The 23,561-nt window shown below is 34.4% G+C and overlaps 1 protein-coding gene across 1 annotated transcript; it reads left to right on the forward strand.

Moving 5' to 3' along the window:
• Positions 1 to 16,223: 16,223 nt before the first annotated feature.
• LOC140531401 (olfactory receptor 6C75-like) lies at positions 16,224 to 17,162 on the forward strand. The gene has a single exon (XM_072650357.1). It carries the CDS (start codon positions 16,224 to 16,226, stop codon positions 17,160 to 17,162), a length of 939 nt encoding a protein of 312 aa, XP_072506458.1.
• The last annotated feature ends 6,399 nt before the right edge of the window (positions 17,163 to 23,561 follow it).

Here is a 23,561-nt window from a genome sequence, read left to right on the forward strand (position 1 = left end):
GTGATTAGAACACACTGATCACCCGTATGATATGCTTTGCTTTTGCCACAGAATTAGTCCTTTTTGTCTTCCTATTACAAAATTTCTTGATGGCATTTTTACTCATGTATCGTTAGAGTCCCTGCTTGTTCATATCTTGCAGCTTGCTTACATCTCCCATGCACCATTTTTCTCCTTTGTGTGACTTCCATATAGCAATATTCCTTGCAGCATCAGCCAGTACCTTTCCTTCCATTATGTCCATTAGCCTCTTAGGTGATAGAAGACTCAGACCCTACCCAGCTATCAGTGTACCACCCCTTGGAGGCTGTGTCTTTTCTTTCCTGTCTGCATCCATCTATTGATCCTATGGCTTTGGTTCTGTTCTGCTGTAGTAATTATGTGAACATTTAAAGCAGTCATGGACATTTAGAGGAAACTCTATGTCCTCTCTTTTCATATTCTTTCATCCCAGTTCCCCTCAATCTGATCCCATTCATATCCCAGTCCAATTCTGGCCACCCCTTTCACTGTGTTCTCTGCAATTTCATTCCTCATTGAACATACTCCTGTTGGTTCAGCACTTTGTTTTCTTTCACATACTTTCCACACTAGCTTCCATTTAGATCAGGCTACTCTCTGACTGCACTGAATCCCTGATAATACTATCTAGCACTGGTCCTGGAAGAGGAGGCAGAAAACTCCTTATTCTTCATTTGCTTCCTTCAGTACGTCTTTCTTTTCAAGTCCATTTAATTACATTTTCCCACCCAATCAAAATTATGGTAACTATTGCATACTAGCCCCAGATCATTTCTTTTCCTTTCTGAGGGAGTGGAAGACTTGGCTCACTATCTTGGTCTCTTGACCAATTCCTCTTAAAAAAGGACTTTACTATCCATATAGATTCTCCCTCAAATTCCCTAAACTGCCTTGTCTGAACCTCCTTAAGCTCCATGACCTTCTCCTTCTCATTCCCTCAGATACACTTAGAAATGATCATACACTGGATTTTGCTATTAGTACTCTATTTCCCCAATTATAAACCTCATAACCTCCTGTTCCATTTCTCTTTTTGCTTCATCTTTACTAGACATATATAACTTCCTTAACGTGACCTTAATCCAACTACCATTCAGTATTTCTCCTGCCTTTATCCCCATTATGATTTCAATTTCCTCCTTCTAAAGTCTTAACACAAGAGCTAGCCTTTTCAAATCTACACTATTCTTTGTTCTTAAATCCTCCGTCACTTTGCTCTTTTCTTGCCAAACGTTGTCCCATCATGAACTTCTTCCTCTCCTCAGTAGCTACCGAATGAAATTGGGAGAAAATCAGGCAAGTGATTTTCAAAATCATGTTATCCAACTTCAACTTGACCATCACTTCATCAAAGCCATAAATGTTTTAATTCTTCCTTAAATGATTCCTATCTCACTCCTCAAGGAAGCTGTTTCAAAATTTTTATTTCCTTTTCCTCTACTTTTCCTCAAGTCCCCTACATCTCCTCCTCCCCCATCTCTCATGTGAAGATCTTGCTTCTCTTCCTGGAAGAAGGTGTGGTTGTTCAATATGAGTTTTTTCCCCCTTTTCTCTTCATCTCAAAACCTCTTGCAAGCATCTCTTTGTTCCTTTCATCGCTGGGCTTGGTGAAGAATTGGCCCAGCTCTCTGCCATGACGATTCCACTTACCTGTGTACTTTTTCTTGCCCTTTCACAACTTTTCCTGAAGACTGTATCTGCAGTCCTTCCCTCACTAAGAATCTGTTATCTCTATCAACTGCTTCCTTTTCTATGATATTAAAGCATAACAAGTCTCTTTTATTCTTAAAAACCACCACTAGAGCCTAGCATTCCCTTGACCTAACATTCCATATGTTTCCTCCTTTTTCTACTTTACCTTACCACGTTGATGAGTTGAAAAGAAAAGCATTAACCTCATGACAACCACAAAAGAAGATAGATACAGAAGTAAAAGATTTACTCTGCTATTATTATCAAATCCTAAATCTCTGTCTAGGTTCATCTGTATGCCAGGTGTATTAATTTCATTCCAAATATCTGAAGTAAAAAGCTGTTCCTGGAGCCAAAAGGACTTGGGTTCAAGCCCCACCTTGGACTTATAGTGGCTGTGTGAGCCCAGGTAAGTTGATTTACTACTAGAAGTTGCTGATTCTCTTGGCGACAGAGAATTTCTTCCCTGTCGAATTTCCTCTAGCAATGAAACCACAGGTTTAGTCAAATATCATCCTGTCCCCATTAGAGCTAATTGACTAAAATTTATACTGCCTCTGACTTATTATTTTACTAAGAAAGAGCCCAGCACTGCCTTGGTCACATAGCACCGAGAGGAGCAGGTCCGAACAGGCTTCAGGGACAGAATCCCCAGCAGCAGCGCAGATCCCTCAACCCACAGGGACCAAAGGTCAGTGAGAGCATCTTCTAGGCTGGCCAAGAGGGGAGTGGGGTGTCCCCGTTACTCAGGCCTACTCAGGTGGCAGTAGTAGAGGCAGCAGCAGATGGGGCTCCCAAAGCAGGCAGTATCCTGCATCCATTGTTGAAGGTCTCATCAGAGAGACCTTGAGGTATCTGAACCCTGTGTGTAGGCCCTGCACCCATGTGAGCAGCAGATCTTAATCTCATACTGAATGGCATCACTGCCCCTACCTAAAGCCCCTGAGGCTTGGGAGCAGCTCATTTGAATATCAGCCCCCAAGTGCTGGCTTGGTGGAACTGAAGGCAAGGTGGTTGTGGAGGGGAAACTCAGAAGTCAAGTAACTGGCTGGGAAAATGCCCAAAAAAGGGGAAAAAATGGGACCATAGAAGGTTACTTTCTTGGGGAACAGGTGTCTCCCCCCATCCTGTCAGAGGAAGTCAAGGCCTCTGTCTCCAAAGGGAACTTTAACTGGGATCAGGCAATAGAAGACCTTAAAAAACAAGTTGTCAGCTTACTAAAGGAGAACCAAAAAAGTGCTCAGGAAAATAACAGCTTTAAAAAAAGGCCAACTCAATTGGAAAAAGAGGTCCAAAAAACCAATGAGGTGAAGAAGGTTTTAAAAAGCAGAATTAGCCAAATGGAGGAGAAGTTTCAAAAGCTCACTAAAGAAAATAATTATTTGAAAGAGAGAATTGAGTTCAGGGAAATGAATGACTTTGAGTTAAACCAAGCAGTTTGTAAACAAAACCAAAAATTTGAGAAAAAAATAGAAGACAATGTGAAACAACTCATTGCAAAAACAACTGATCTGAAAAGAGATCCAGGAGAAATAGTTTAAAAATTATAGGACTACCTGAAATTCATGATCAGAAAAAGGATATAGACATTATCTTCCATGAAATTATCAAGGAAAACTGCCCTGATGTTATAGAATCAGAGGGCAAAATAAATCTTGAAGAATTCACCGATCACCTCCTGAAAAAGACCTGAACAGAGAACTCCTAGGAATATTGTGGCCAAATTTCAGAGTTCCCAGATCAAGGAGAAAATACTGCAAGCAGCTAGAAAGAAACAATTTGAGTGCTGTGGAAATACAATCAGGATAACACAGGATCTGGTAGTTTCATCATTAAGGGATTGAAGGGCTTGGAATGAGATAGTCAACAGAACTGGGATTGAAACCAAGAATCACCTACCCAGCAAATCTGTGTATAATACTTCAAGGGAAAAAATGTTCATTCAATGATATATACGACTTTCAATCATTCTTGTTGAGGAAAAGACCAGATCTGTATAAAAAAATTTGACTTCCCAAGAGAAGAAGCAAAAGAAGCATGTAATGGTAAACAGGAATGAAAAATCAAAAAAGACTCTCTAAAGCTGAACTGTTTACATTACTACATGGAAAGAAAATATTTTTAACTCTTGAATCTTTTCTCAGTATTTGGGTAGATGGAGAGATTGTACATACACACACACTCACATACACACACATACACATAGATAGATAGAGAGTACAGGGTGTGTTATATCAGAAGAGATGATATCCACACAAAAAAAAATAAAATAAAATAAAAAATTAAGGGTGAGGGAGAAACATTCCTGGAAGAGAAAGGGAGAAATGGAATGGAGCAGGTTATAACTCATAAAAGAGACAAGAAAATCTTATTCAGTGTAGGAGATAAGGGGGAAGGGGAGGGGGGAGGAAAAATAAAGCTACTCTCTCCACATGTGGCTGAAGGAGGGAATACCATGCTCACTAAATTTGATATGAAAATTTATATCACACCACAGGAAAGAAGGAGAAGAGGTGACAAGTGGGGTGAGGAGATTGTTACAAGGGAGAGCAAATGGGAGAAGGGAGTCACTAGAAATAAACACTTTCGAGAAGGGAGAAGGTCAATGGTAGAGGAAAAAATAAGGGGGAATAGAATAGGACAGAGGGGCAATATAATTAGTACTACACAACATGATTATTATGGAAGTCTTTTTCAAAAGAACACATATTTAGTATGTATTGAATTGCTTCCCTTCTCAGTGGGGCTGGGGAGGGAGGGCAGAAGGGAGAGAAGTTGGAATTCAAAGTATTAGAAATGAATGTTGAGAATTTTTATTGCATGTAATTGGGAAATAAGAACTGCAGGGAATAGGGCATAGAAATTTATCTTGCCCTACAAGAAAAGAGAAAGGATGGGGATAAGGGAAGGCTGGGGTGTGATAGAAGGGAGGGTACATTGAGGGAAAGAGTAATCAGAACGCAAGGTATTAGGAAGCAGGGGGAGGGGAGTGATAGGGAAAAATTGGACTTGTTACAAAGTGAGGTAAGAAAAGAATTCTTTAAAAAAAAAGTAGAATTGGTAAAATGGTAAGAGAAGTACAAAGCCTAAGTGAAGAAAAGAATTTTTAAAAATAAGAGTTGGTGAAGTGAAAGCTAAGGCCTTATGTGACATCAAGAAACAATAAAATAAAGTCAAAAGAATGAAAAGATAAAGCAGAAGAAAATGTGAAATATTCTCATCAGAAAAACTCAGAAAAGAGACGAAGAAGAAATGGTTTGGCAATTAGTGAATTACCTGAAAGCCTTGATCAAAAAACAAACTACATATTAGAATTCATGAAATTATAAATTAAAACTGCCTCATTATCTTAGATCAAAGGAATGAAACATAAATTGAAAGAATCCACTGATCACCTCTTGTGAAATGTCCCAAAACTAAAACTCCCAGAAATATTATAGTCAAATTCTATAGTTCCCACATCAAGAAGTAAATATTTTAAGCAACTAGAAAGAAACAATTCAAATATCATGGAACCACAGTTAAGGTCATAAATATGCAGCAACTTCCATATTAAAAATGTGAAGAGCTCGGAATATGATATTCTGGAAGACAAAAGAACTAGGATTACGACCAAGAATAACCAAAATTATAATATATTTTGTGAGAAAAAAATGGATATTTGATGAAATAGAGGACTTTCAAGCATTTCTGATAAAATCCCTAGAATTGAATACAAAATTAGACATTTACACATAAGACTCAAGAGAAGTGTAAAAATGTACAAATGCAAGATAAATTGTAAAGGACTTAATAATGTTAAACAGCTTCCATTCCTATATGGTAATAAAATGCACATAACTATTAAGAACTTTATCATTATTGATCTAGTTGCATGAAATCTACGTAGAGAGGAGAGGTGTGAGTCAATTGTGTCTGAATGGCCTTTTTAAATGGAGGAGTGAGAAAGAGGGTTATACTAAAGGGAGAATGTAAAATTTCCTCTAATAAAAGAGCTGTGCAAGAAAGGGTTTTTAGATTGAATGGGAAAATGGTGGGGCAGGCAACACTTGAATCTCACTCTCTCTTGAACTCGTACAAAAAAGGAAGAATATGTATATGCACTCAATTAAATATGTAGATCTATCTTACCCAAAAGGGAAATAGGATGGGATGGGAATAAAATAAAGGAGGAGAGTAATAAGAGATAGGGAGGATTAAGGGAAGCAGGGGTCAGAAGCAAAGCGCATTTTTGAGGAGTGACACTAAGAGGAGTGGGGAAAGAAGAAGAAGAGGAAGAAGAAGAAGAAGAAGAAGAAGAAGAAGAAGAAGAGGAAGAGGAGGAGGAGGAGGAGGAGGAGGAGGAGGAGGAGGAGGAAGAGGAGGAAGATGAAGACGAAGACGAAGATGAAGACGAAGAAGAGGAACAAGAAGAGGAACAAGAAGAAAGTAAGAAAAAGAAAGAAAAGAAGGAGAATTAGAAGGAGAAGAAGAAGGAAATGAACAGTAATCATAACTACTAATGTGAATGGAATGAGCTCACCCATAAAACAAAAATGGATCACAGGCTGTATTATGGAGCAGAATCCAAGTATTTGTTACTTACAAAAAATACACTTGAAACAGAAAAAAAAATGCATGGAGTTAAAAGAAGGACTTGGGGTAGAATCCATTATGCTTCAGCTGAAGTAACAAAGACAAGAGTAGCAATGATGCCCTGTGTAAACTCAAGCAAAGCAGGATTTTTGTTTTATTTTAGTATAATCAAGTGCCACTGATGAATCTTGCCTTTATCCGTTAAGAGTCTTTACTAGGAGTAAAGTACAGAAAAAAATTTCTTTAACTAGAAAAAGTATATGTATTTGTATTGTTAGTGTGATTAAAGATCTTTCCAACCCATTAATGGGTCTGCCTGCTACAGGGAATTTGATTAAGAAAGATTTATAGAAAGGCCCACACCTTTTGTTAATGAGGCCCTGGTTCTCAAGAGTTGGGATATTCTCTGGCTCTTAAAAGGTGTAAATATTCTGAGGGTGAGGTTTTACTGTGGGGCTTAGTTTTTGGAAAAGGCTTTGTGTGTTAGATAAGACTCTGGGAAGCCTCTAAGGAGCCTCCAAGTTTTGAAAGCCCAGATATTGGTGCTTCCCTCACTGGCAACTATGGTCAGACAGTTGCACCTGTCTGTTGATTTGTGACATATGTATTGTTTTATGTCATGCTTTTTGGAAGTATGGTCTGTAGATTTCCTGAACTAAGTGAATGATATATGTGATTGATTAAAGGAGATTGTTAACACCTCAAAAATTGCCTTTCCTTTTAGAAAAGTAGATCAAAGAATTCTGATAGCAGGCCCCACTATACATATTAGGGTACTTATTGATACAACCTGAGACAAGGCAAAATAAAAAATAAACCTAAGTAAAAGAGATTATCAGGAAAATGAGATTTGATAAATGGCACCATAAATAATGAAGTAATATCAGTACTTAAAGCACATGCCCTAAATGTCCTATCATTCAAACCTTATAGAAAAAGTTAAATGAATTATAGGAGGAAATAGTAAAAATAGAGTTAGGAGGAGGGTGAGGCAGGACTAAATTTGCCTGTATCAAAACTAAATAAATCTAGCAATAAATCAATAAGAAAGAAGTTTAGGGGATAAATAAAATTTTATATAAGCTAAGTATGACAGACCTCTGAAGATAATTGAAGGGAAGTAAAAAGGGATATATCTTTTTTCACAAAAATTGAACTAGTATTAGGGGATAAATACTTCACAAATGCAGAAAAGCAGAAATGTTAAATTCACCCTTTTGAAAACATAATACAATAAAAAATTACATACAATAAAGGGCTGTTAGAGCATAGATAATTGTTTGAAATTTGAAAATTAAATAATGATGATATGAAAGAACAAATCATAGAAACAAACTATAATTTCATTAAAATGATAGCAACCATAAAAGTACCAACATTTGTAAGGATGTAGCAGTAGTGAGAGGAAATTTATATGTCTAAATTTTTACATCAAAGAGAGAAAAGAGCAAATCAATGAATTAGTCAAGTAATTGGAAAAAAATAAACTAGAAAAAAAACATAAATTCTTATACCCAATTAAGCACAAAAATAGAAACCCTGAACATCAAAGGAGAGATTAATAAATTAGAAAGCAAAAAATTCAGACCATTGAACTGACTTCATTGGGAGAACACAAGAAAACTGATAAATCATTGACTAATTTGACTTTTACAAAGAAAGAAGAAAACCAAATTACAAATATGAAAAGGGTGAATGCATCACCAATGAAAATTAAAGTAAAGATATTATTAGGATCTATTTCGTCCAATTATAAAATGGACAAAATGAAATAATTGATTATTTACAAAAATAAAAAAATATTCCATATGTAGACTTCTATGTTATACTAGAACACTTATATGTTATAATAGAATAGTTAAATGCTTTTATTATTCATCCTTGATTAAAGAAGGACCAATGGTATCATAATGAATGATGGCTGACGTCTTGACTTGGTTGTCACTTTGATTTAATTGAGGTAGAGTTGTCCAAAGTCATCAGTTTCACTCTTTCTTCCAGTTCTTGAAGTAAAGCATCAAGACAAAAATGATGATGATCAACAACCACCCTGGATATAATGGATGACTGGAATCTTCAATGTTGGACTAATCTCTAAGCACTCCACATCATTTGCTTCGGTTACCTTCACAGCCATTGGAACAAAATGGTCTAATCTGCCCATTTCACCAGAGAAAGTTCTGACATTCTTGGAGTAGACATGCCCTAACTCACTGATCAGTTTGAGGCTTTTCAGTTACCCTCAACCTGGTTTAGCCTGTCTGCCAGTAAAGTTTTACCAGGGTGGTTTTATGACAGTGTGGCTCCTGTACATGCTACAACTTCTTGGAGCCACAGGTGAGAATTGGGTGACAGGTAGATGTCAAAGGTAGATGAGCAGTCCTGAAAAGAGCTTGTGAACACAACCTCTCACATCAGTGGGCCTAGTTCTCCCTGAATACCGGTACATTTAATAACTTTATCTTAGACAAAGACATTGAACAAAATGAATTCCCTAAGAAAAACTTCCCAGGACCAGATGGATTTAAAAGGGAAGGCTAACAAATATTTACAGAATAGTTAATTTCAATACTATATAAAATATTTGAAAACATAGGGAAGAGAGTCCTATGACATTCCTCATATGACAAATATGATTTTCCTACCTAAATCAGGGAGTCCAAAAGCAGATACAGAAAACTATGGACCAATTGCCCTACTGAATATTGCTGCAAAAAAATATTGGTAAAATACTAGTAAGGATACTATAGCATTATACCACAAAGATTACACACTATGATCAGGTGGAATTTTAGCAGTAATACATATGTGTATATGTATTATATGTAAGGGAAACTATAAGCATAATTGACCATGCAAATAACAAATATATAACAATTTTAAAAATCACAAGATTACATCAATAGATGCAGAAAAAGCATGTTAAAAAATGCAGAATCCATTCTTATTAATTCTAGAAAGCATAGGAATCAATGTATCTTTCCTTAAAATTACAAGTAGTATCTTTCAGAAAATGAAGAGTAAACATTATCTCTAATGGAGAAAGACTAGAAACCATCCCAATAAAATCTGAGATGCAGTAAGGATGTTCATTCATTATTATTAAATATTGTGCTAGAAATGTTAGTTATGATAACAAAACAAAAAGAAAATGAATGAATAATTGGCAATGATCAAACAAAACTATCACCCATTACAGATGATATGATGGTTTACTTGGAGAAACCTAGAGAATCAACCTAGAGTATAAAAAAATAATTGAAACAATCAATGACTTCCACAAAGTTACAGGATATGAAATAAACCCACACAAATTATCAGCATTTCTATATGATACCAACAAATTCCAGCACCATGAAATGGAGAAATTATATTTAAAATAACCACAAACAGTACAAGATACTCATGAGTCTACTTACTAAGACACAGACAGGAAATATATGAACACAATTAGAAAACACTTTTACATAAAAACAGGTATTAAAAATTAGAGAAATATTACTTGCTTGTGGTTAGGTCAAGTCATTATAATAAAAATTATAATTCTATTTAAATTAATTCACCTCTTCTGTGCCATATCAATTAAACTATCCAGGAATTATTTTCTATAGCTAGAAAATAACCATTTGGAAGAACAAAAGGTCAAGAATATCAAGGTACTCAATGAGAGGGAGTGACAAGGGGATATGAAGAAAGGAGGTCCAGCAGTACCAGATTTCAAATATATTACAAAATTGTCAAAGCAATTTGATACTAGTTAAGAAATAGAATGGTTAATCAGTAGAAAAGCGTAGGCAAGCAATTTGCAGTTTGATAAACCCAAATATCCAAGCGTTGAGGGCAAGAACTCATTATTTAACAAAAAATGTGGCATATATATTAGGCATAGGCCAACATCTCATACCCTTTACCAAGGTAAGGTCAAAATGGATACATGATTTCTACATAAAGGGTGATATCATGAGCAAAATTAGGGAGCTTAGGATAAAAATGCCTCTTGGATCCATAGATAAGGGAAGATTCTATGACCAGAAAAGAGAGAGTAAGCATCACAGAGGTAAAGTGGAGAATTTTCATTACATGATATTTAAAGGATTTTGTACACATAAAACCAATGTAGTTAAAATGAGAAGGAAAGTAGGAACCTGGGAGAAGAATTTTACAGCAAATTTTTTCATAAAGGCTTCATTTCTCTAATATGTAGAAAAATGAGCCAAATTTATAAAAATAGCCTGTACTCCTCAATGGATAAAGGGTCAAAGGATATGAAGAGGCAATTTTTAGAAGAAAAGAAAATTATATATACTCATTTGAAAAAATGTTTTCAATTTCTGACAGTTAGATAAGTACAAGTTGAAATAACCCTGAGGTAGTATATCATACCTATCAGAATGGTTAACGTGACAGGAAGGGAAAGTGACAAAAGCTAGAGGTAATATGGAAGAATATGAACACTAACGCATGGTTAGTGGAGCTGTGAAGAAGCCCCATCATTTTGCAAAACAGTTTGGAGCTAAGTATAAAGGGATATAAAATTGTGGCTACCCTTTGATACAGTAATATTACTACCAGATTTATTTCCAAAAGAGATCAAAGGAAATTAAAAAGGACTATCTGTACAAAAATATTACTAGCACCTCCTTTCGTGGTGGCAATGAATTGGAAATTTAGGGGACGTCCATCAATTGGGGAATGGCCGAACAAGGTTTGGCATATAATTGTGACAGCATACTATTGTGCAATAAGAAATGATGAACAGAATGGTTTAGCACAGTCTGGAAAGAATTTTATGAACTGATGCAAAGTGAAATGAGCAGAACCAAGAGATCACAGAACAATAATAGCAATATTGTATAGATAATCAACTGAGAAAAATTTTCTACTCTGATCAGTACAATTATCTAATACAATTTCAAAAGAGTTATGATGAAAAAAGTCATCTACCTCCAGAGAGACTAACTGATCACCTCTCAAAGCAGATTAAGTAATATTGTTTTTCACTTACTATTTCTTTTTACATTTTCTGTCATATGCCTAATATATAATACATATTTTGTGTGATTTCACATTATCATATTTCTTGTTTTCATAATTGGTGAGGTTATGAACTAATTAATTAATTAATGGGCAATGGGTAAAGGGAAAAATTCAGAACTAAAAAAATTTAATGAATGTTTTCCAAAGGAAAATAAGAGATGTACCACAAAATTGGAAAAGAGCAAAAACTGTTCCAGTTTTCAGAAAGGGAATAGAGTAGGTTATATAAACTATTGGCCAACAAACTTGATTTTAATTCTCGAGAAAATTCTCTAAGAGATCATAAAGGAAATGGTTAGTGGGAAAAAGGAAATGTACGTATATGTATATATGTGTGTTTGTGTGGATGTGTTATGTATATAATCTTACACATACACAGTGATCATCAGGGTACATTCTCAGTTCTCTCACTCCTCACTTCGTAAAGTGTATTCAAATGGTGGAGCTACTTTTCAGTCAAATTCTGTAATTAGATTTTGTGGACTTGACTGCGATTAGTTTAAACTCCTTTGGTATAAGATCATGCTATCAGATTCATCTGAAATAATCTTGCATATTGTGGACATGAAATGAAGATTAGAAATTTAGTTCCAAATTCTTTTTGAATAAAATGAATTTGTGAAATTGTTTACTAAAGAATATATAAATTGTAGCTATGAGTAGTGAGTGGTTATTTCAAATCCCTTTCCTCCGTTCACAGTCAGAAGCAGAAATATGTAATGGGAAAGGGATACACATCTCCATTCATCTTGGGGAAAGAATTGTAGGTCACCAAAGAGGATTCATACTTCCTCACCCTTTCTAGGGGATACCAACCTTTAAGGGTACTAACTTTCCCCTGGAGACAAAAAAATATAGCCTCAATCTTATCAGAATTTTCTAGAAGTTTATATGATATCATTTCCCCCCATACTTCTGTCTCAATTTTCTTTTGGAATCTTGAATGTCAGCATCCTTTAATTCAAGGCAATACACACATGGCTTATAAAAAAAAAAAAGTAGTAGCATTTAGAAGATGTTTACCTATTACTCTGTCATTCAATATTCTCCTTTTTCAGTGATATCTTTTGATTCTCATTCCACATCTTCAAATATTCTCTGAGCACCATTCCCTAAACTTCCTTTTCTAAGTTTTATGTTAATGTAGATTGCATTGTCTACTGCTTGGTGTCTAGGGAACATGGATTTCCGTGGTCCCTTTTGTGCCGATCCCTTGGGTTTCACATTCAGTATGTACAGGAAAACGTCAGTCACTGTCCAAAACTTGAAAATGCCTTACATTCTCTTCCTCTTTCTTGCTACTAACTATTAAGAAAAAAAACTTTCTGGAAAATATTTAATTGGTGGGATTTATCAGGGTCTCGGATCTGAGGATATGCTTGAACTGGAAGTGTAAAAGTGAGTTGGTAAGTGTCCCCTTAAACTGAAGAGAGAGGTATCTGCAAGTGTCCTACTAAAGCTATTTGAGTGTATGAGGAACAGGACTGGGTAAGATGTTTAACTTATGGAACTGTGAAATTTCCGCAGAATAAATATCAACCAATCATCTCAATTTATGCAAGGCAATGCGAATATCCAAGATTGAACTTGAAACTGATCAATCAAGATTGTCAGAAAAGTAAGTATGATCCCTCTGTTTGTCATCTCATTTAAGTATTTTTTTTAACTTATTGTACAGCAGAAAATCATGTCATATCTATTTCCCCTTGATGCATATAAGAGCTATCTGACATTTCCAAAATGAGAAACTAACCTTTTTATTATGATAGGCACAAAATGGAACTTTCCTGTAGCTCCTTCCTTGTCAGGGTTTTCGGCCTTGGGAACAGGTTTATAGCTGATCTTCTACAATATAGGGTATTATATTGGAATCAGCTTTCTAGCACAAGTCCAATTAGTTCCTGCCCACTCCTACTCTTATACCTATTAGTGAGTCTCCATGATACCAACGCAATTAGCTTAAAATATTAAAAGCTTAGGCAGTCAATAGAAAATTTTGTACTTCCAACTGATTAACTACCATTTTAAAGCCAGGGTTCTCATTCTTTTGTTTGCATGTTATGGACCCCTTTGGAAATCTGATGAAGACTATGGACCCTTTCTCAGAATAATGTGGTCTACCTATATTCATCATTTAAGGAAAATTAGCTGCCAAATTTCCTTTAGAGGTTAATGAAAATATAGATTTTTTTTCCCATCCAGGCTTACACATTTCTCAGAAATTCATGGGCCCTGGGTCAAGAACCTCGTTTTAAACTACAGTAATCACTATTTTGACTTGAGTATAAATAGCTTGTCCATTTGATTCTACAGTATGAATTCTGTACATAGGGCTAATACTAACCACCTTAATATTTAGGAAGGAAAATTTAACTGTTTTATTTTACTTGACTGCATGCATTCCTTAAAAGGTAAGGTTCTTTGGTAGAAGAGTAATTGGGTGGTGACAGTAATGTAATTTTTTTTTAAAAGAGATAATAAAGGCAAGAAGGCACAAAGGATGGAAGGCAGGGAGGGCAGGGAGGGAAGGAAGAACAAAAGGAGGAAGGAAAGGTGGAAGGAAGTAAGAAAAGAAGGAATAGTAGGGAGGAATGGAGGAAAAAAGCAAGTGAGGTAAAGGATAAATGAAAGGGTGGAAGGAAGGAAAAGAAGAAAAAGAAAGTGAGAGTTTATTTATGTTCTCCTGATTTCAGGGTAAGGTTTCCTTAGTATTTTGGTAGGGGGACTCCGTAAAACAGTGGAATTTAAAAATTTGACAGAAATATTTTTTGGGGATAATTTCATGAAGAAAACACATTGCAGATTAAAAGTTCTGTGGCCTGAAGACTGAAGAAATTGGGAATGAAACTATCTGTGGCAGATACAGACTTAGAAAATGATCTATGGACCATATACACTGTTCCTTAGCAGCAACTGTTTCTTGACCAAAGAGACCAATAAACTACTAGGCATCAGAAGGGATACCATAGGATCATAGAATTAGAATGATAACGACCTTAGAGATCACCTAGTCCAAATAGCTTAATGATACAGATTATGAAACTAAGGCCTGGAGAAGGTTAAGTGACTTCTCTACAGTCATACTGATAAGAAGTAGCAGAATCAGAAATGAAAAGTAAAATATCCTTTTGTGAAATTATATTTTATTCCTACCTACAAAAATGTATATTTTTATCTTCTTATTGGAGAGAAAGATATAGTGAAGCTAGAGCAGGCTAATTAAAGTGTTTAGTGGAATGAAAAAGGTTATTGGAGAGATTAGATAATAGTGGAGAAATTAGATAAATGAAGACTAGTCCAGAAAGATATTCAGAATGATATAGTGTAAAATCTATAAAAGAAAAGATGACAACTGAGTACACGTGGATTTGCTTAGCCAATTTCAGAATATTTTGAATAGGGAATATACCTAGAAGTTTAAACAAACAAAAGTATTATTTTATATATAAGCTAGTAAATTCAAGAAGCATTACAGACTAAAAATAGAAATATGTTCAAGGAGTCTGACAAACTTGTGAATAATTAATCCACGAGCAATTAATTGATAGAAGAATGCTCTAGAGAATATTCCTAACTCTTTTAGGTCTATGTAATGGAGAATTTCCATCCCATTGGGAATCAGTTACAGTGAGAAGAGAAGAATTTTTAGTAATACAGAAGTTTTATTTTAATCTTTGTTTAATGTTTACTTGAATTTTAGAATATGAATTAAAAAAACAGATTAGTGAAGATGGCTTACAAATTAAGAGAAAAAAATAGATTGTGGGTTTTCCCCATACCATGGTAAAAAAGTGTTAAGAAAGGAGTACAGGAGCACATATTGGATAGTCAGCTACTGGATTTTAGAGGACTAATGCTTAATTTAGACATATAGACAGGATGACATGTTGAAAAATAAAAAAAAAAACAGTGACTTGAAAAATAATCTAATAATAAATACAGAACAGCATGGAAAGACAAATGAAGTAATGTGAAATGAAGTAAGTGGGGTCAGGTTAACAATATACATGATGAATACAATGATGTATATGAAAGAAAAAACAGCACCTATAAAATAATAGAAATTGAATGTTGTGAAATAATAAGGAACAATCTTGGTCACAAAGAAGACATATAAGGAGATACCGAGATCCTGTTCATTTGTAGCAGTTGGTGTCCATGAGCATGGAATATTGTATATAACATCAAATTTCCCAATTTTACTAAAACTATTCTCTTTTTTTTAAAAGAAATTATTTATTATAAGGGATTGTCCTCCACATGGGAAATGGGGAAATTAAAGGAATATAGTTAGAGATATAGGAAGAAATCTAGTTGATTAAAAATAGCATCACCAATGAAAATATATTTAAAAGTAATAAAATTATTGTGAAAGTGTGTAGGTGCTAGGAAACAACCTCTGAGCAAATACTGACAGTATATTTGCTATGATATCATCTGCCTCGGCTCTAAAAGATTATTTTTTTTTCTACTTTTTGAAGCCATGCAAAACATAATTCTATATTAACCATGTTGCATAATGATGATGATAGAGCAAAAAAATAAAGAAAATGAAAAAAAGTATACTTCAATCTGCTTCAATAAGAGCTTATCATTTTACTCTCTGTAGATGGATAGCATTTTTTCATCACAAATCCTTTGGAATTGTATTGGATCCCTGTCTTTATTAGAGGAGCTAAGTCTTTGACCTTTGATAATTGTTACAATGTTGCTATTATTGTGTATGTTAGAGAAAAATTTCAAGAGAAGATCATATATATGAAAAATAAAGTAGAATTCTCTTTTACTAACTTAATTAGCATTTCTATCTTACATTAGCTAAAGCTTTCTTCCCTTCAACTCAATTCTACAGGCGATAAGAAGATAAATAAGGTCTGAACAAAGAAGAAAATATTAAAATGAGAAACCATACATCAGTCACAGAGTTCATGCTGCTAGGATTGACAGATGGTCCACAGTGGCAGGTTGTACTTTTCATCTTCCTCCTTCTTACCTACATGTTGAGTGTGACTGGGAACCTAACCATTATCACACTCACATTGCTGGACTCCCACCTACAGACTCCCATGTACTTCTTCCTCCGAAATTTTTCATTCTTAGAAATTTCCTTCACTTCTGTATGTATTCCTAGATTCCTGGTTACTGTTGTGACCAGGGATAGGAGCATTTCCTATAATGGTTGTGTGACTCAGTTATTCTTCTTAATTTTCTTGGGGGTGACAGAATTTTATCTTCTTGCTGCCATGTCTTACGACCGGTATGTTGCCATCTGCAAGCCACTACATTACACAACCATCATGAGCATCAGGGTCTGTACAGTGCTTGTCCTCAGTTCTTGGCTGACAGGTTTCCTGATTATCTTTCCACCCATCATCCTGCTGCTACACCTGGACTTCTGTGCATCTAATGTCATTAATCACTTTATCTGTGACTATTCTCCCGTTCTGCAGCTCTCATGCTCAGATGCAGGCTTCCTTGAACTTATGGCATTTTTTTTAGCTGTGGTGACACTCATGGTGACCTTGACCCTAGTCATACTCTCTTATACATACATCATTCAGACAATTCTGAAAATCCCTTCTGCAAGTCAGAGAAAAAAGGCCTTTTCCACTTGTTCCTCCCACATGATTGTTGTTTCCCTCTCTTATTGCAGCTGCATTTTCATGTGCATTAAACCCTCAGCAAAGGAAAGAGTGTCGTTGAGCAAGGGAGTTGCTGTGCTCAATACCTCAGTTGCCCCCTTGTTGAATCCCTTCATCTACACCCTAAGGAATCAGCAAGTGAAACTAGCTTTCAAGAATATGGTTCAGAAGATTATCTTTTCTTGCAGTAAGTAAAAACTTTTTGATATAGAAACTCCAAAGGCAAAACTCAACTAAAATCAGAATTTCAACAGTTTGCTCTATCTTGCTCTCTTCCCTACTCTTTTCATTTCAATTAATAAAGCACACAAATGACTCCTTTTATGTTTCTGCTAGTACCAACTCTTACCCTTCTTTAAACTGAATTGTTCATTTCTTTCAGAGTCTTTGTTAATCTCATCTTTGCAAAAAATCTTTCCATTTGAACTAAAGGTAGAATTTGAATTCGCTCTATAAAATGTCAGTTCTGAAATATCAGGAATCCTATGATAGCACTTAAAGAACATTTAGTTTCTGTGCATGGACAATAAAAATAAAATGATGGCCTTGTATGCCTTCTGCATAAATGTCACTTCTTTTAGTGTCATTCTTAGTAAAAAAAAAACTGTTTTTAATTACTTAAATTAAAATTAAATTATATTTTAAAATTCAAATTAAATTTTAAAAATTTAAAGTAAATTAAACATTAAAAAATTGAATTAAAAATTAAATTATTTTTATTCTCCACATGAAAAAAATGAACATTTCCATATACAAAGGAGAACAGAAAAAGAGAATTGTACATGAAACCACTCCTGAACTTCTTTAATGCTATTTCTTACCCCATGAGACATCCAACTGATCCCCTGTCTTCTTTGTACATAGTCCTTTGTATCTTGTTTCACTTATTTGATTACGTCCTTTCCCAGGTATCACACTGTGACTTAATTCCAATATGTACACATTATAGGTATAGGATCTGAGATTTAGGGTTCAGATGTCATAGGGACTTTCCTTTTTTTTTTTTAAATTACTTTTATTTTATGGAATAAATCAATTAGTTTCATAATATAGTACAATAAAAAGATAATTGCACAGGAAACAGAAAATCTACTATGCACAACTTCTTATTCCTTTCAAATATGCAACAAAATTGTCATATAAATTTCCTTTTTTTTCTTTTCCCTCTCTTCCCAACCTTGAGAAGGTTACCACTCTACACAAATATGTGTGTGTATATATGTCTGTATATGTATATGTATGTATACATGTATATATATATACATATACAGACATATATACACACAGAGGGAGTGAGAGATAAAATAATATATATGTATGTGTACGTGTGTATATGTACACATATATGTTTGTATATACATATATGTATATACCCATATATATGCAAGCTTATTCTATACTATATCAGTTATTTTTCTGAATGCAGCATCTTTTTATATGTTCTTTATGCTAATTTAGATATTTAAAAGTCAAAATAATTTATTCATTCAAAGTCATTCTTTAAAAAATATTGCTGTTACTGTATGCAGTGTTCACTTGGTTCTGCTCATTTCACTCTTCATTCTTTTTTCAAGTCTTTCCATATTTTTCTAAGATCACTGAGCTGATCCTTTCTTATAGCTCAATAGTATTCCATCATAACCGTATACCGCAACTTGTTCAGCCATTTACCAATTGAAATGACTTTACTAATGTTCTACTAGCAAGAAGTGGCTGAGCCAAAATTTGATCTAGGTTCTTCTGGTGACTCTCCACTGGGTACTCTATCCATTCTACCATCCTTACTGGAAGTGAAATTATACTGAAATGTCTTTCTCTTTTAAAATACTTGTTAAGTTTTATTTAAAATATTACTTTGGGATGTTTAGATTGAGACATATTAGAAAAGGATAAGAAGGCATGGGACAATGAAAAAAGTATTGCATTTGGAATTAGAAGACATGGGTTCAAATCATGGCTCTATCATTTATCTATCAGTGGGACCTTGGGTTATAATCCGCATGGAATTCAGTTTTCTGATTTCTGAAATCAATGAGTTGGACAAAGATTTTCATTGAGGACTCTTTGTTCCTGTAACTTTTTAAGTGCCAATTTGTACCTAGGTAACTATTTTCTGTGAAAATTCATTTTATAAAACTATCTGCTATTTATTCTGCTTGCTTAACTATTTAAATAAAAACAGTTTATTTTGTTTTAAAATAAAGAAGGAAAGTGTTTTTTCAATCACACATAAAAACAGATTTGTGGGATTATTTCTCTTTTAGAAACAATGGGATATGTCTGAACTGACTGACTGCTCAACCTAATGGCAGAATATCCCCAACTTTTGGATTGCTTTGATTTGTTGTTTGAATAAACCTTGTGAAAGTGGACTCTGCAAATCAAAGCAGGTCAAGTAACAAAGTTAAGTGTCACAAGATAGTTGAGAACCAAAGAGAAATATTCCACCATCCTTTATGGTAGAAGGCATGGTTTGATCCATGACTTATGAGATAGTTTAATCCCTCTCTTTCCCCAATCTAGATCAGAAATAAGTAGCATTACATTGGGGATTATTGAGATCAAGAGAAAACAGAACCATTGAATCATAAGGAATCATACCATTGAACACCTGACCTTTGTTCTATTGACTTTTTTCTCCAGCAGGAGACTGTGGGGCTAATTCTCAGACATGCGTTTTCCTCCTTTTATAAAGAAAACTTTATAAGAATCAAGGATGTTGATAGTATGAATGATATAACAATCTATTTATGTCTCAATTCTTTCAGTTAACAAAATGATGGCACAATCCTTATTTCTTCCTTCTTCCATCCCTTCATAAGGATCTTTTGACTGAGAATTGTTAGGAACCTCAGAGTCAGAGTTGTGCCAGGGCTTGTACAGTCTCAAGAGAGCTTACTGTTAAATTTTCTGTAAGTAAATTTATACCTTGGAAATTGGCAAATGCTACAAATAAATAAATAAATAAAATGATTTCTTTAATTGAGAAAATAGAGAAAGATGTTAGTAATTAAATTTGTATCATCCATAATTTTCCCCTAGAGATCCAGTTGTTTTTACCAGCACATCATTGTTTAGTGGTCATCCTGAAATAAGAGAGATGAAGCTACTCATGTCATAACTAAACATTGCTAATAGCAGAGGTGGATCATGGACATGGCATAAACAACTTTGAGAAAATGTTTTGGAGGGTTGAGAAAATTACTCTGTCTACCTTAGTTTCCTCAACTGTGAGTATAATAGTAGCATCTAAATTATAAGAGAAATGAAGGTTGTTGTTACTCAGACATTTCAGTCATGTCCTCCTCTTCATGACCTGAGTTGGATGAGGTAACTGAGGTAAACATGGATAAGTGACTTGCCAAGGGTCACACAGATACTAAGTGTTTGAGGCCAGATGTGAACTCAAGAACATGTGTCTTCCTGACTTAAGGCCTGGCATTCTACCCACTGTGCCACCTAACTATCCAAAAATAAATTTAACATACTCAAAACTTTGAAAGAACTCACAAGAGATGAGGACAATGTAAGGTCTTAAAAAAGCATCATCCCATTATTTAAAAATTGTTAAAGCATGTTAACAACAATTAAGAACAATTGTTTTCTTAATATGATGGTATCTATCTAAAAGTTCATATGAATTTGTAATAGAGATTCTAGAGGCCTTTTCAAAACCAATATTGGAACAAGGTTATCCACTGGGGAAGTTAGTTGAAGTAGTGAATAGAGTGTTGGTTCTGGAGACAAGAAGACTCATCTTCCTGAATTCAAATCTGGCTGCAGACAGTTACTAACTGCATGACCCTGGGCAATTCACTTAACCTTCTTTACTTCAGTTTCCTCATCTAGAAAATGAGCTGGAGGAAGATAGGGTGAATCATTCCAGTATATTTGCCAAGAAAACCCAAAAAGGTATCATGAAGAGTTAGACATGACTGAAAAATGACTAAACAACAAAGTATAAATATTATTGCCACCATTACTTGATATGATGATAGAAATACTAGCTGTTACAATGAAACAAGAGATAGAAATTGAGGGAATAAGCAGAGAAAAAACAAAATTATTGCCTTCTTACACATGATATGCAAAGACATTCAGACCTTCAATTAAAAAAAATTGCAACAACTTTACTAAAGTAGCAGAGTAAGAAATAAGCTCACATAACTCATTATGTTTTCTATATTACAAAAAATAGAACAAAAATTTCTATTCAAGATAACTACAGAATGTATGAATATCTCACAGTCCACATACAAAAACACAGACATAAATTATATGAATGTAGCTACTAAATACTTCATAAAAATAAGAGACAAACAATTGGAGAGATACTAATCACTCATGGTTATGCCATGAATAGATTAAAAAACAATTATTAAGTAGCTACTACTTAATACAGAGCAATTTTTAAACATATATATATATATATATATATATATATATATATATAATTTATTTATTTTTCAGTTCTCAATATTCATTTCCACAAGAAAATGAATTCAAAATTTTCTTGCCATCTCTCCCCACTCCCACCTCAGGACAGCATGCACCCCATCCACCCCTTACTCCAGTCTGTCTTCCCTACTCTTACTGTTCCCCAAATTTTTCCATTCCTCTCCCCTCTATTTTCCTGCAGGGTAAAATAGATTTCCATATCAAATTAAGTGAGTATGTTATTCCCTCCTTAAGCCAAATCCCACTAGAGTAAGGCTTACTTATTTCCTTTTATCTCCCCACTCTTCCCCTCCATTTTGAAAGTCTTTCTTGCCTCTTGTATGTAAAATGATTTGCTACATTCTACCTCACCCTTTCTCTTACTCCTAGTACATTCCACTCAACAGTAAATTTTATTTTTTAGGTATTCTCCCTTCATATTCAGCTCATCCTGTGCCTTCTGTTTATGTGTATGTATGTGTATACACACATATATGTATATATACACACATATAATAAACACACATACATGCATAAACATATATATATACATACCCATGTAATATACATATATATACATTTATAATATACACATACATACTTACACATTTACTATATGTATATATACATACCTACAGATATATATATACATACATATATGTATGTACATGTACACACCTACACACACACACACACACATATATATAATATACACGTGCAAACATACCCATACACACCTACATATATATATATATTCCTTCTAACCACCTTAATACTGAAAAAGGTCTCATGAGCTACATATAACATCTTTTCATGTAGGAATGTAAACAGTTCAACTTAGATGAGTTGCTTAATGCTTCTCTTTCCTGTTCACATTTTCATGTTTCTCTTTATTCTTGTATGTGAAAAAAAATTTCTATTCAGCTCTCGTCTCTTTTTTTCAATTTATTTATTTTTAGTTTTCAGCATTCATTTCCATAAGATTTTGAGTTTCAAATTTTCTTCCCATATCTCCCCTCCCCTCACCCCAAAACATCTTGCATTTTAATTACCCCTTCCCCCAATCTAACTTCTCTTCTATCACACCCCTCCTTTCCCTTATTTTCATCTTTTTTCTTGTAAAGAAAGATAGATTTCTATACTCCATTATCTGTATTTCTTATTTCTCAGTTACATGTAAAAGCAATTCTCAACATTCATTCCTAAAACTTTGAGTCCCAACTTCTCACCCTTCCATCCTCTCCACCCATCCCCACTGAGAAGGCAAGCAGTTCACTATAGGCTATACATGTGTAGTTTTGCTAAAGACTTCCATAACAGTCATGTTGTGAAAGACTAACTATATTTCCCTGCATTCTGTCCTGCCCCTCCATCTATTCTATTCTCTCTTTTGACCTTATCCCTCTCCAAAAGTGTTAACTTCTAATTAACCCCCTCCTTTCCTTTGCCCTCCTTTCTATCATCTCCCTCACCCCCACTTATCACCTTATCCCCTACTTTCCTGTAGTATAAAATAAATTATCATAACAAATTGACTGTGCATGTTATTACCTCCTTAAGCCAAATATGATGAGTGTAAGCTTCCCTTTTCCCTTCTCATGTTCCCCTTTTTCCCTCCATTGAAAAAGCATTTTCTTGTCTTTTTATGAGAGATAATTTACCCCATTCCATTTCACTCTTTCTCCTCCCAATATATTCCTCTGTCACCTGTTCATTTTATTTTTCAGCTATCATCCCTTCCTATTCAACTCACTTTGTGCCCTCTGTCTATATATATGTGTATATATATATATATGTATATATATATATATACATATATATATATATATATACATATATACATAGATAGATAGATAGATAGATAGATAGATAGATAGATAGATAGATAGATATGTGTGTGTGTGTCTGTGTGTATTATCCCTCCAACTACCCTAATACTGAGAGTTACAAATATTATCTTTCCATGTAGGAATGTAAATAATTCAGCTTTAGTGAGTCTCTCATGATTTCTCTTTCCTGTCAAACTTTTCATGCTTCTCTTGATTCTTGTTTTTGAAAGTCAAATTTTCTGTGCAGTTCTGGTCTTTACATCAAGAATGCTTGAAAGTCCTCTATTTCGTCGAAATTCCACTTTTCCCTGAAGTATTACATTCAGTT

This window comes from Notamacropus eugenii, chromosome 3, assembly GCF_028372415.1.
Source record: "Notamacropus eugenii isolate mMacEug1 chromosome 3, mMacEug1.pri_v2, whole genome shotgun sequence".
NCBI classification, from domain to species: Eukaryota; Metazoa; Chordata; class Mammalia; order Diprotodontia; family Macropodidae; genus Notamacropus; species Notamacropus eugenii.

Excerpts from the sequence above, each read along its gene's own strand:
- LOC140531401 (XM_072650357.1), top strand. The coding sequence starts at position 16,224 with ATGAGAAACCATACATCAGTCACAGAGTTCATGCTGCTAGGATTGACA.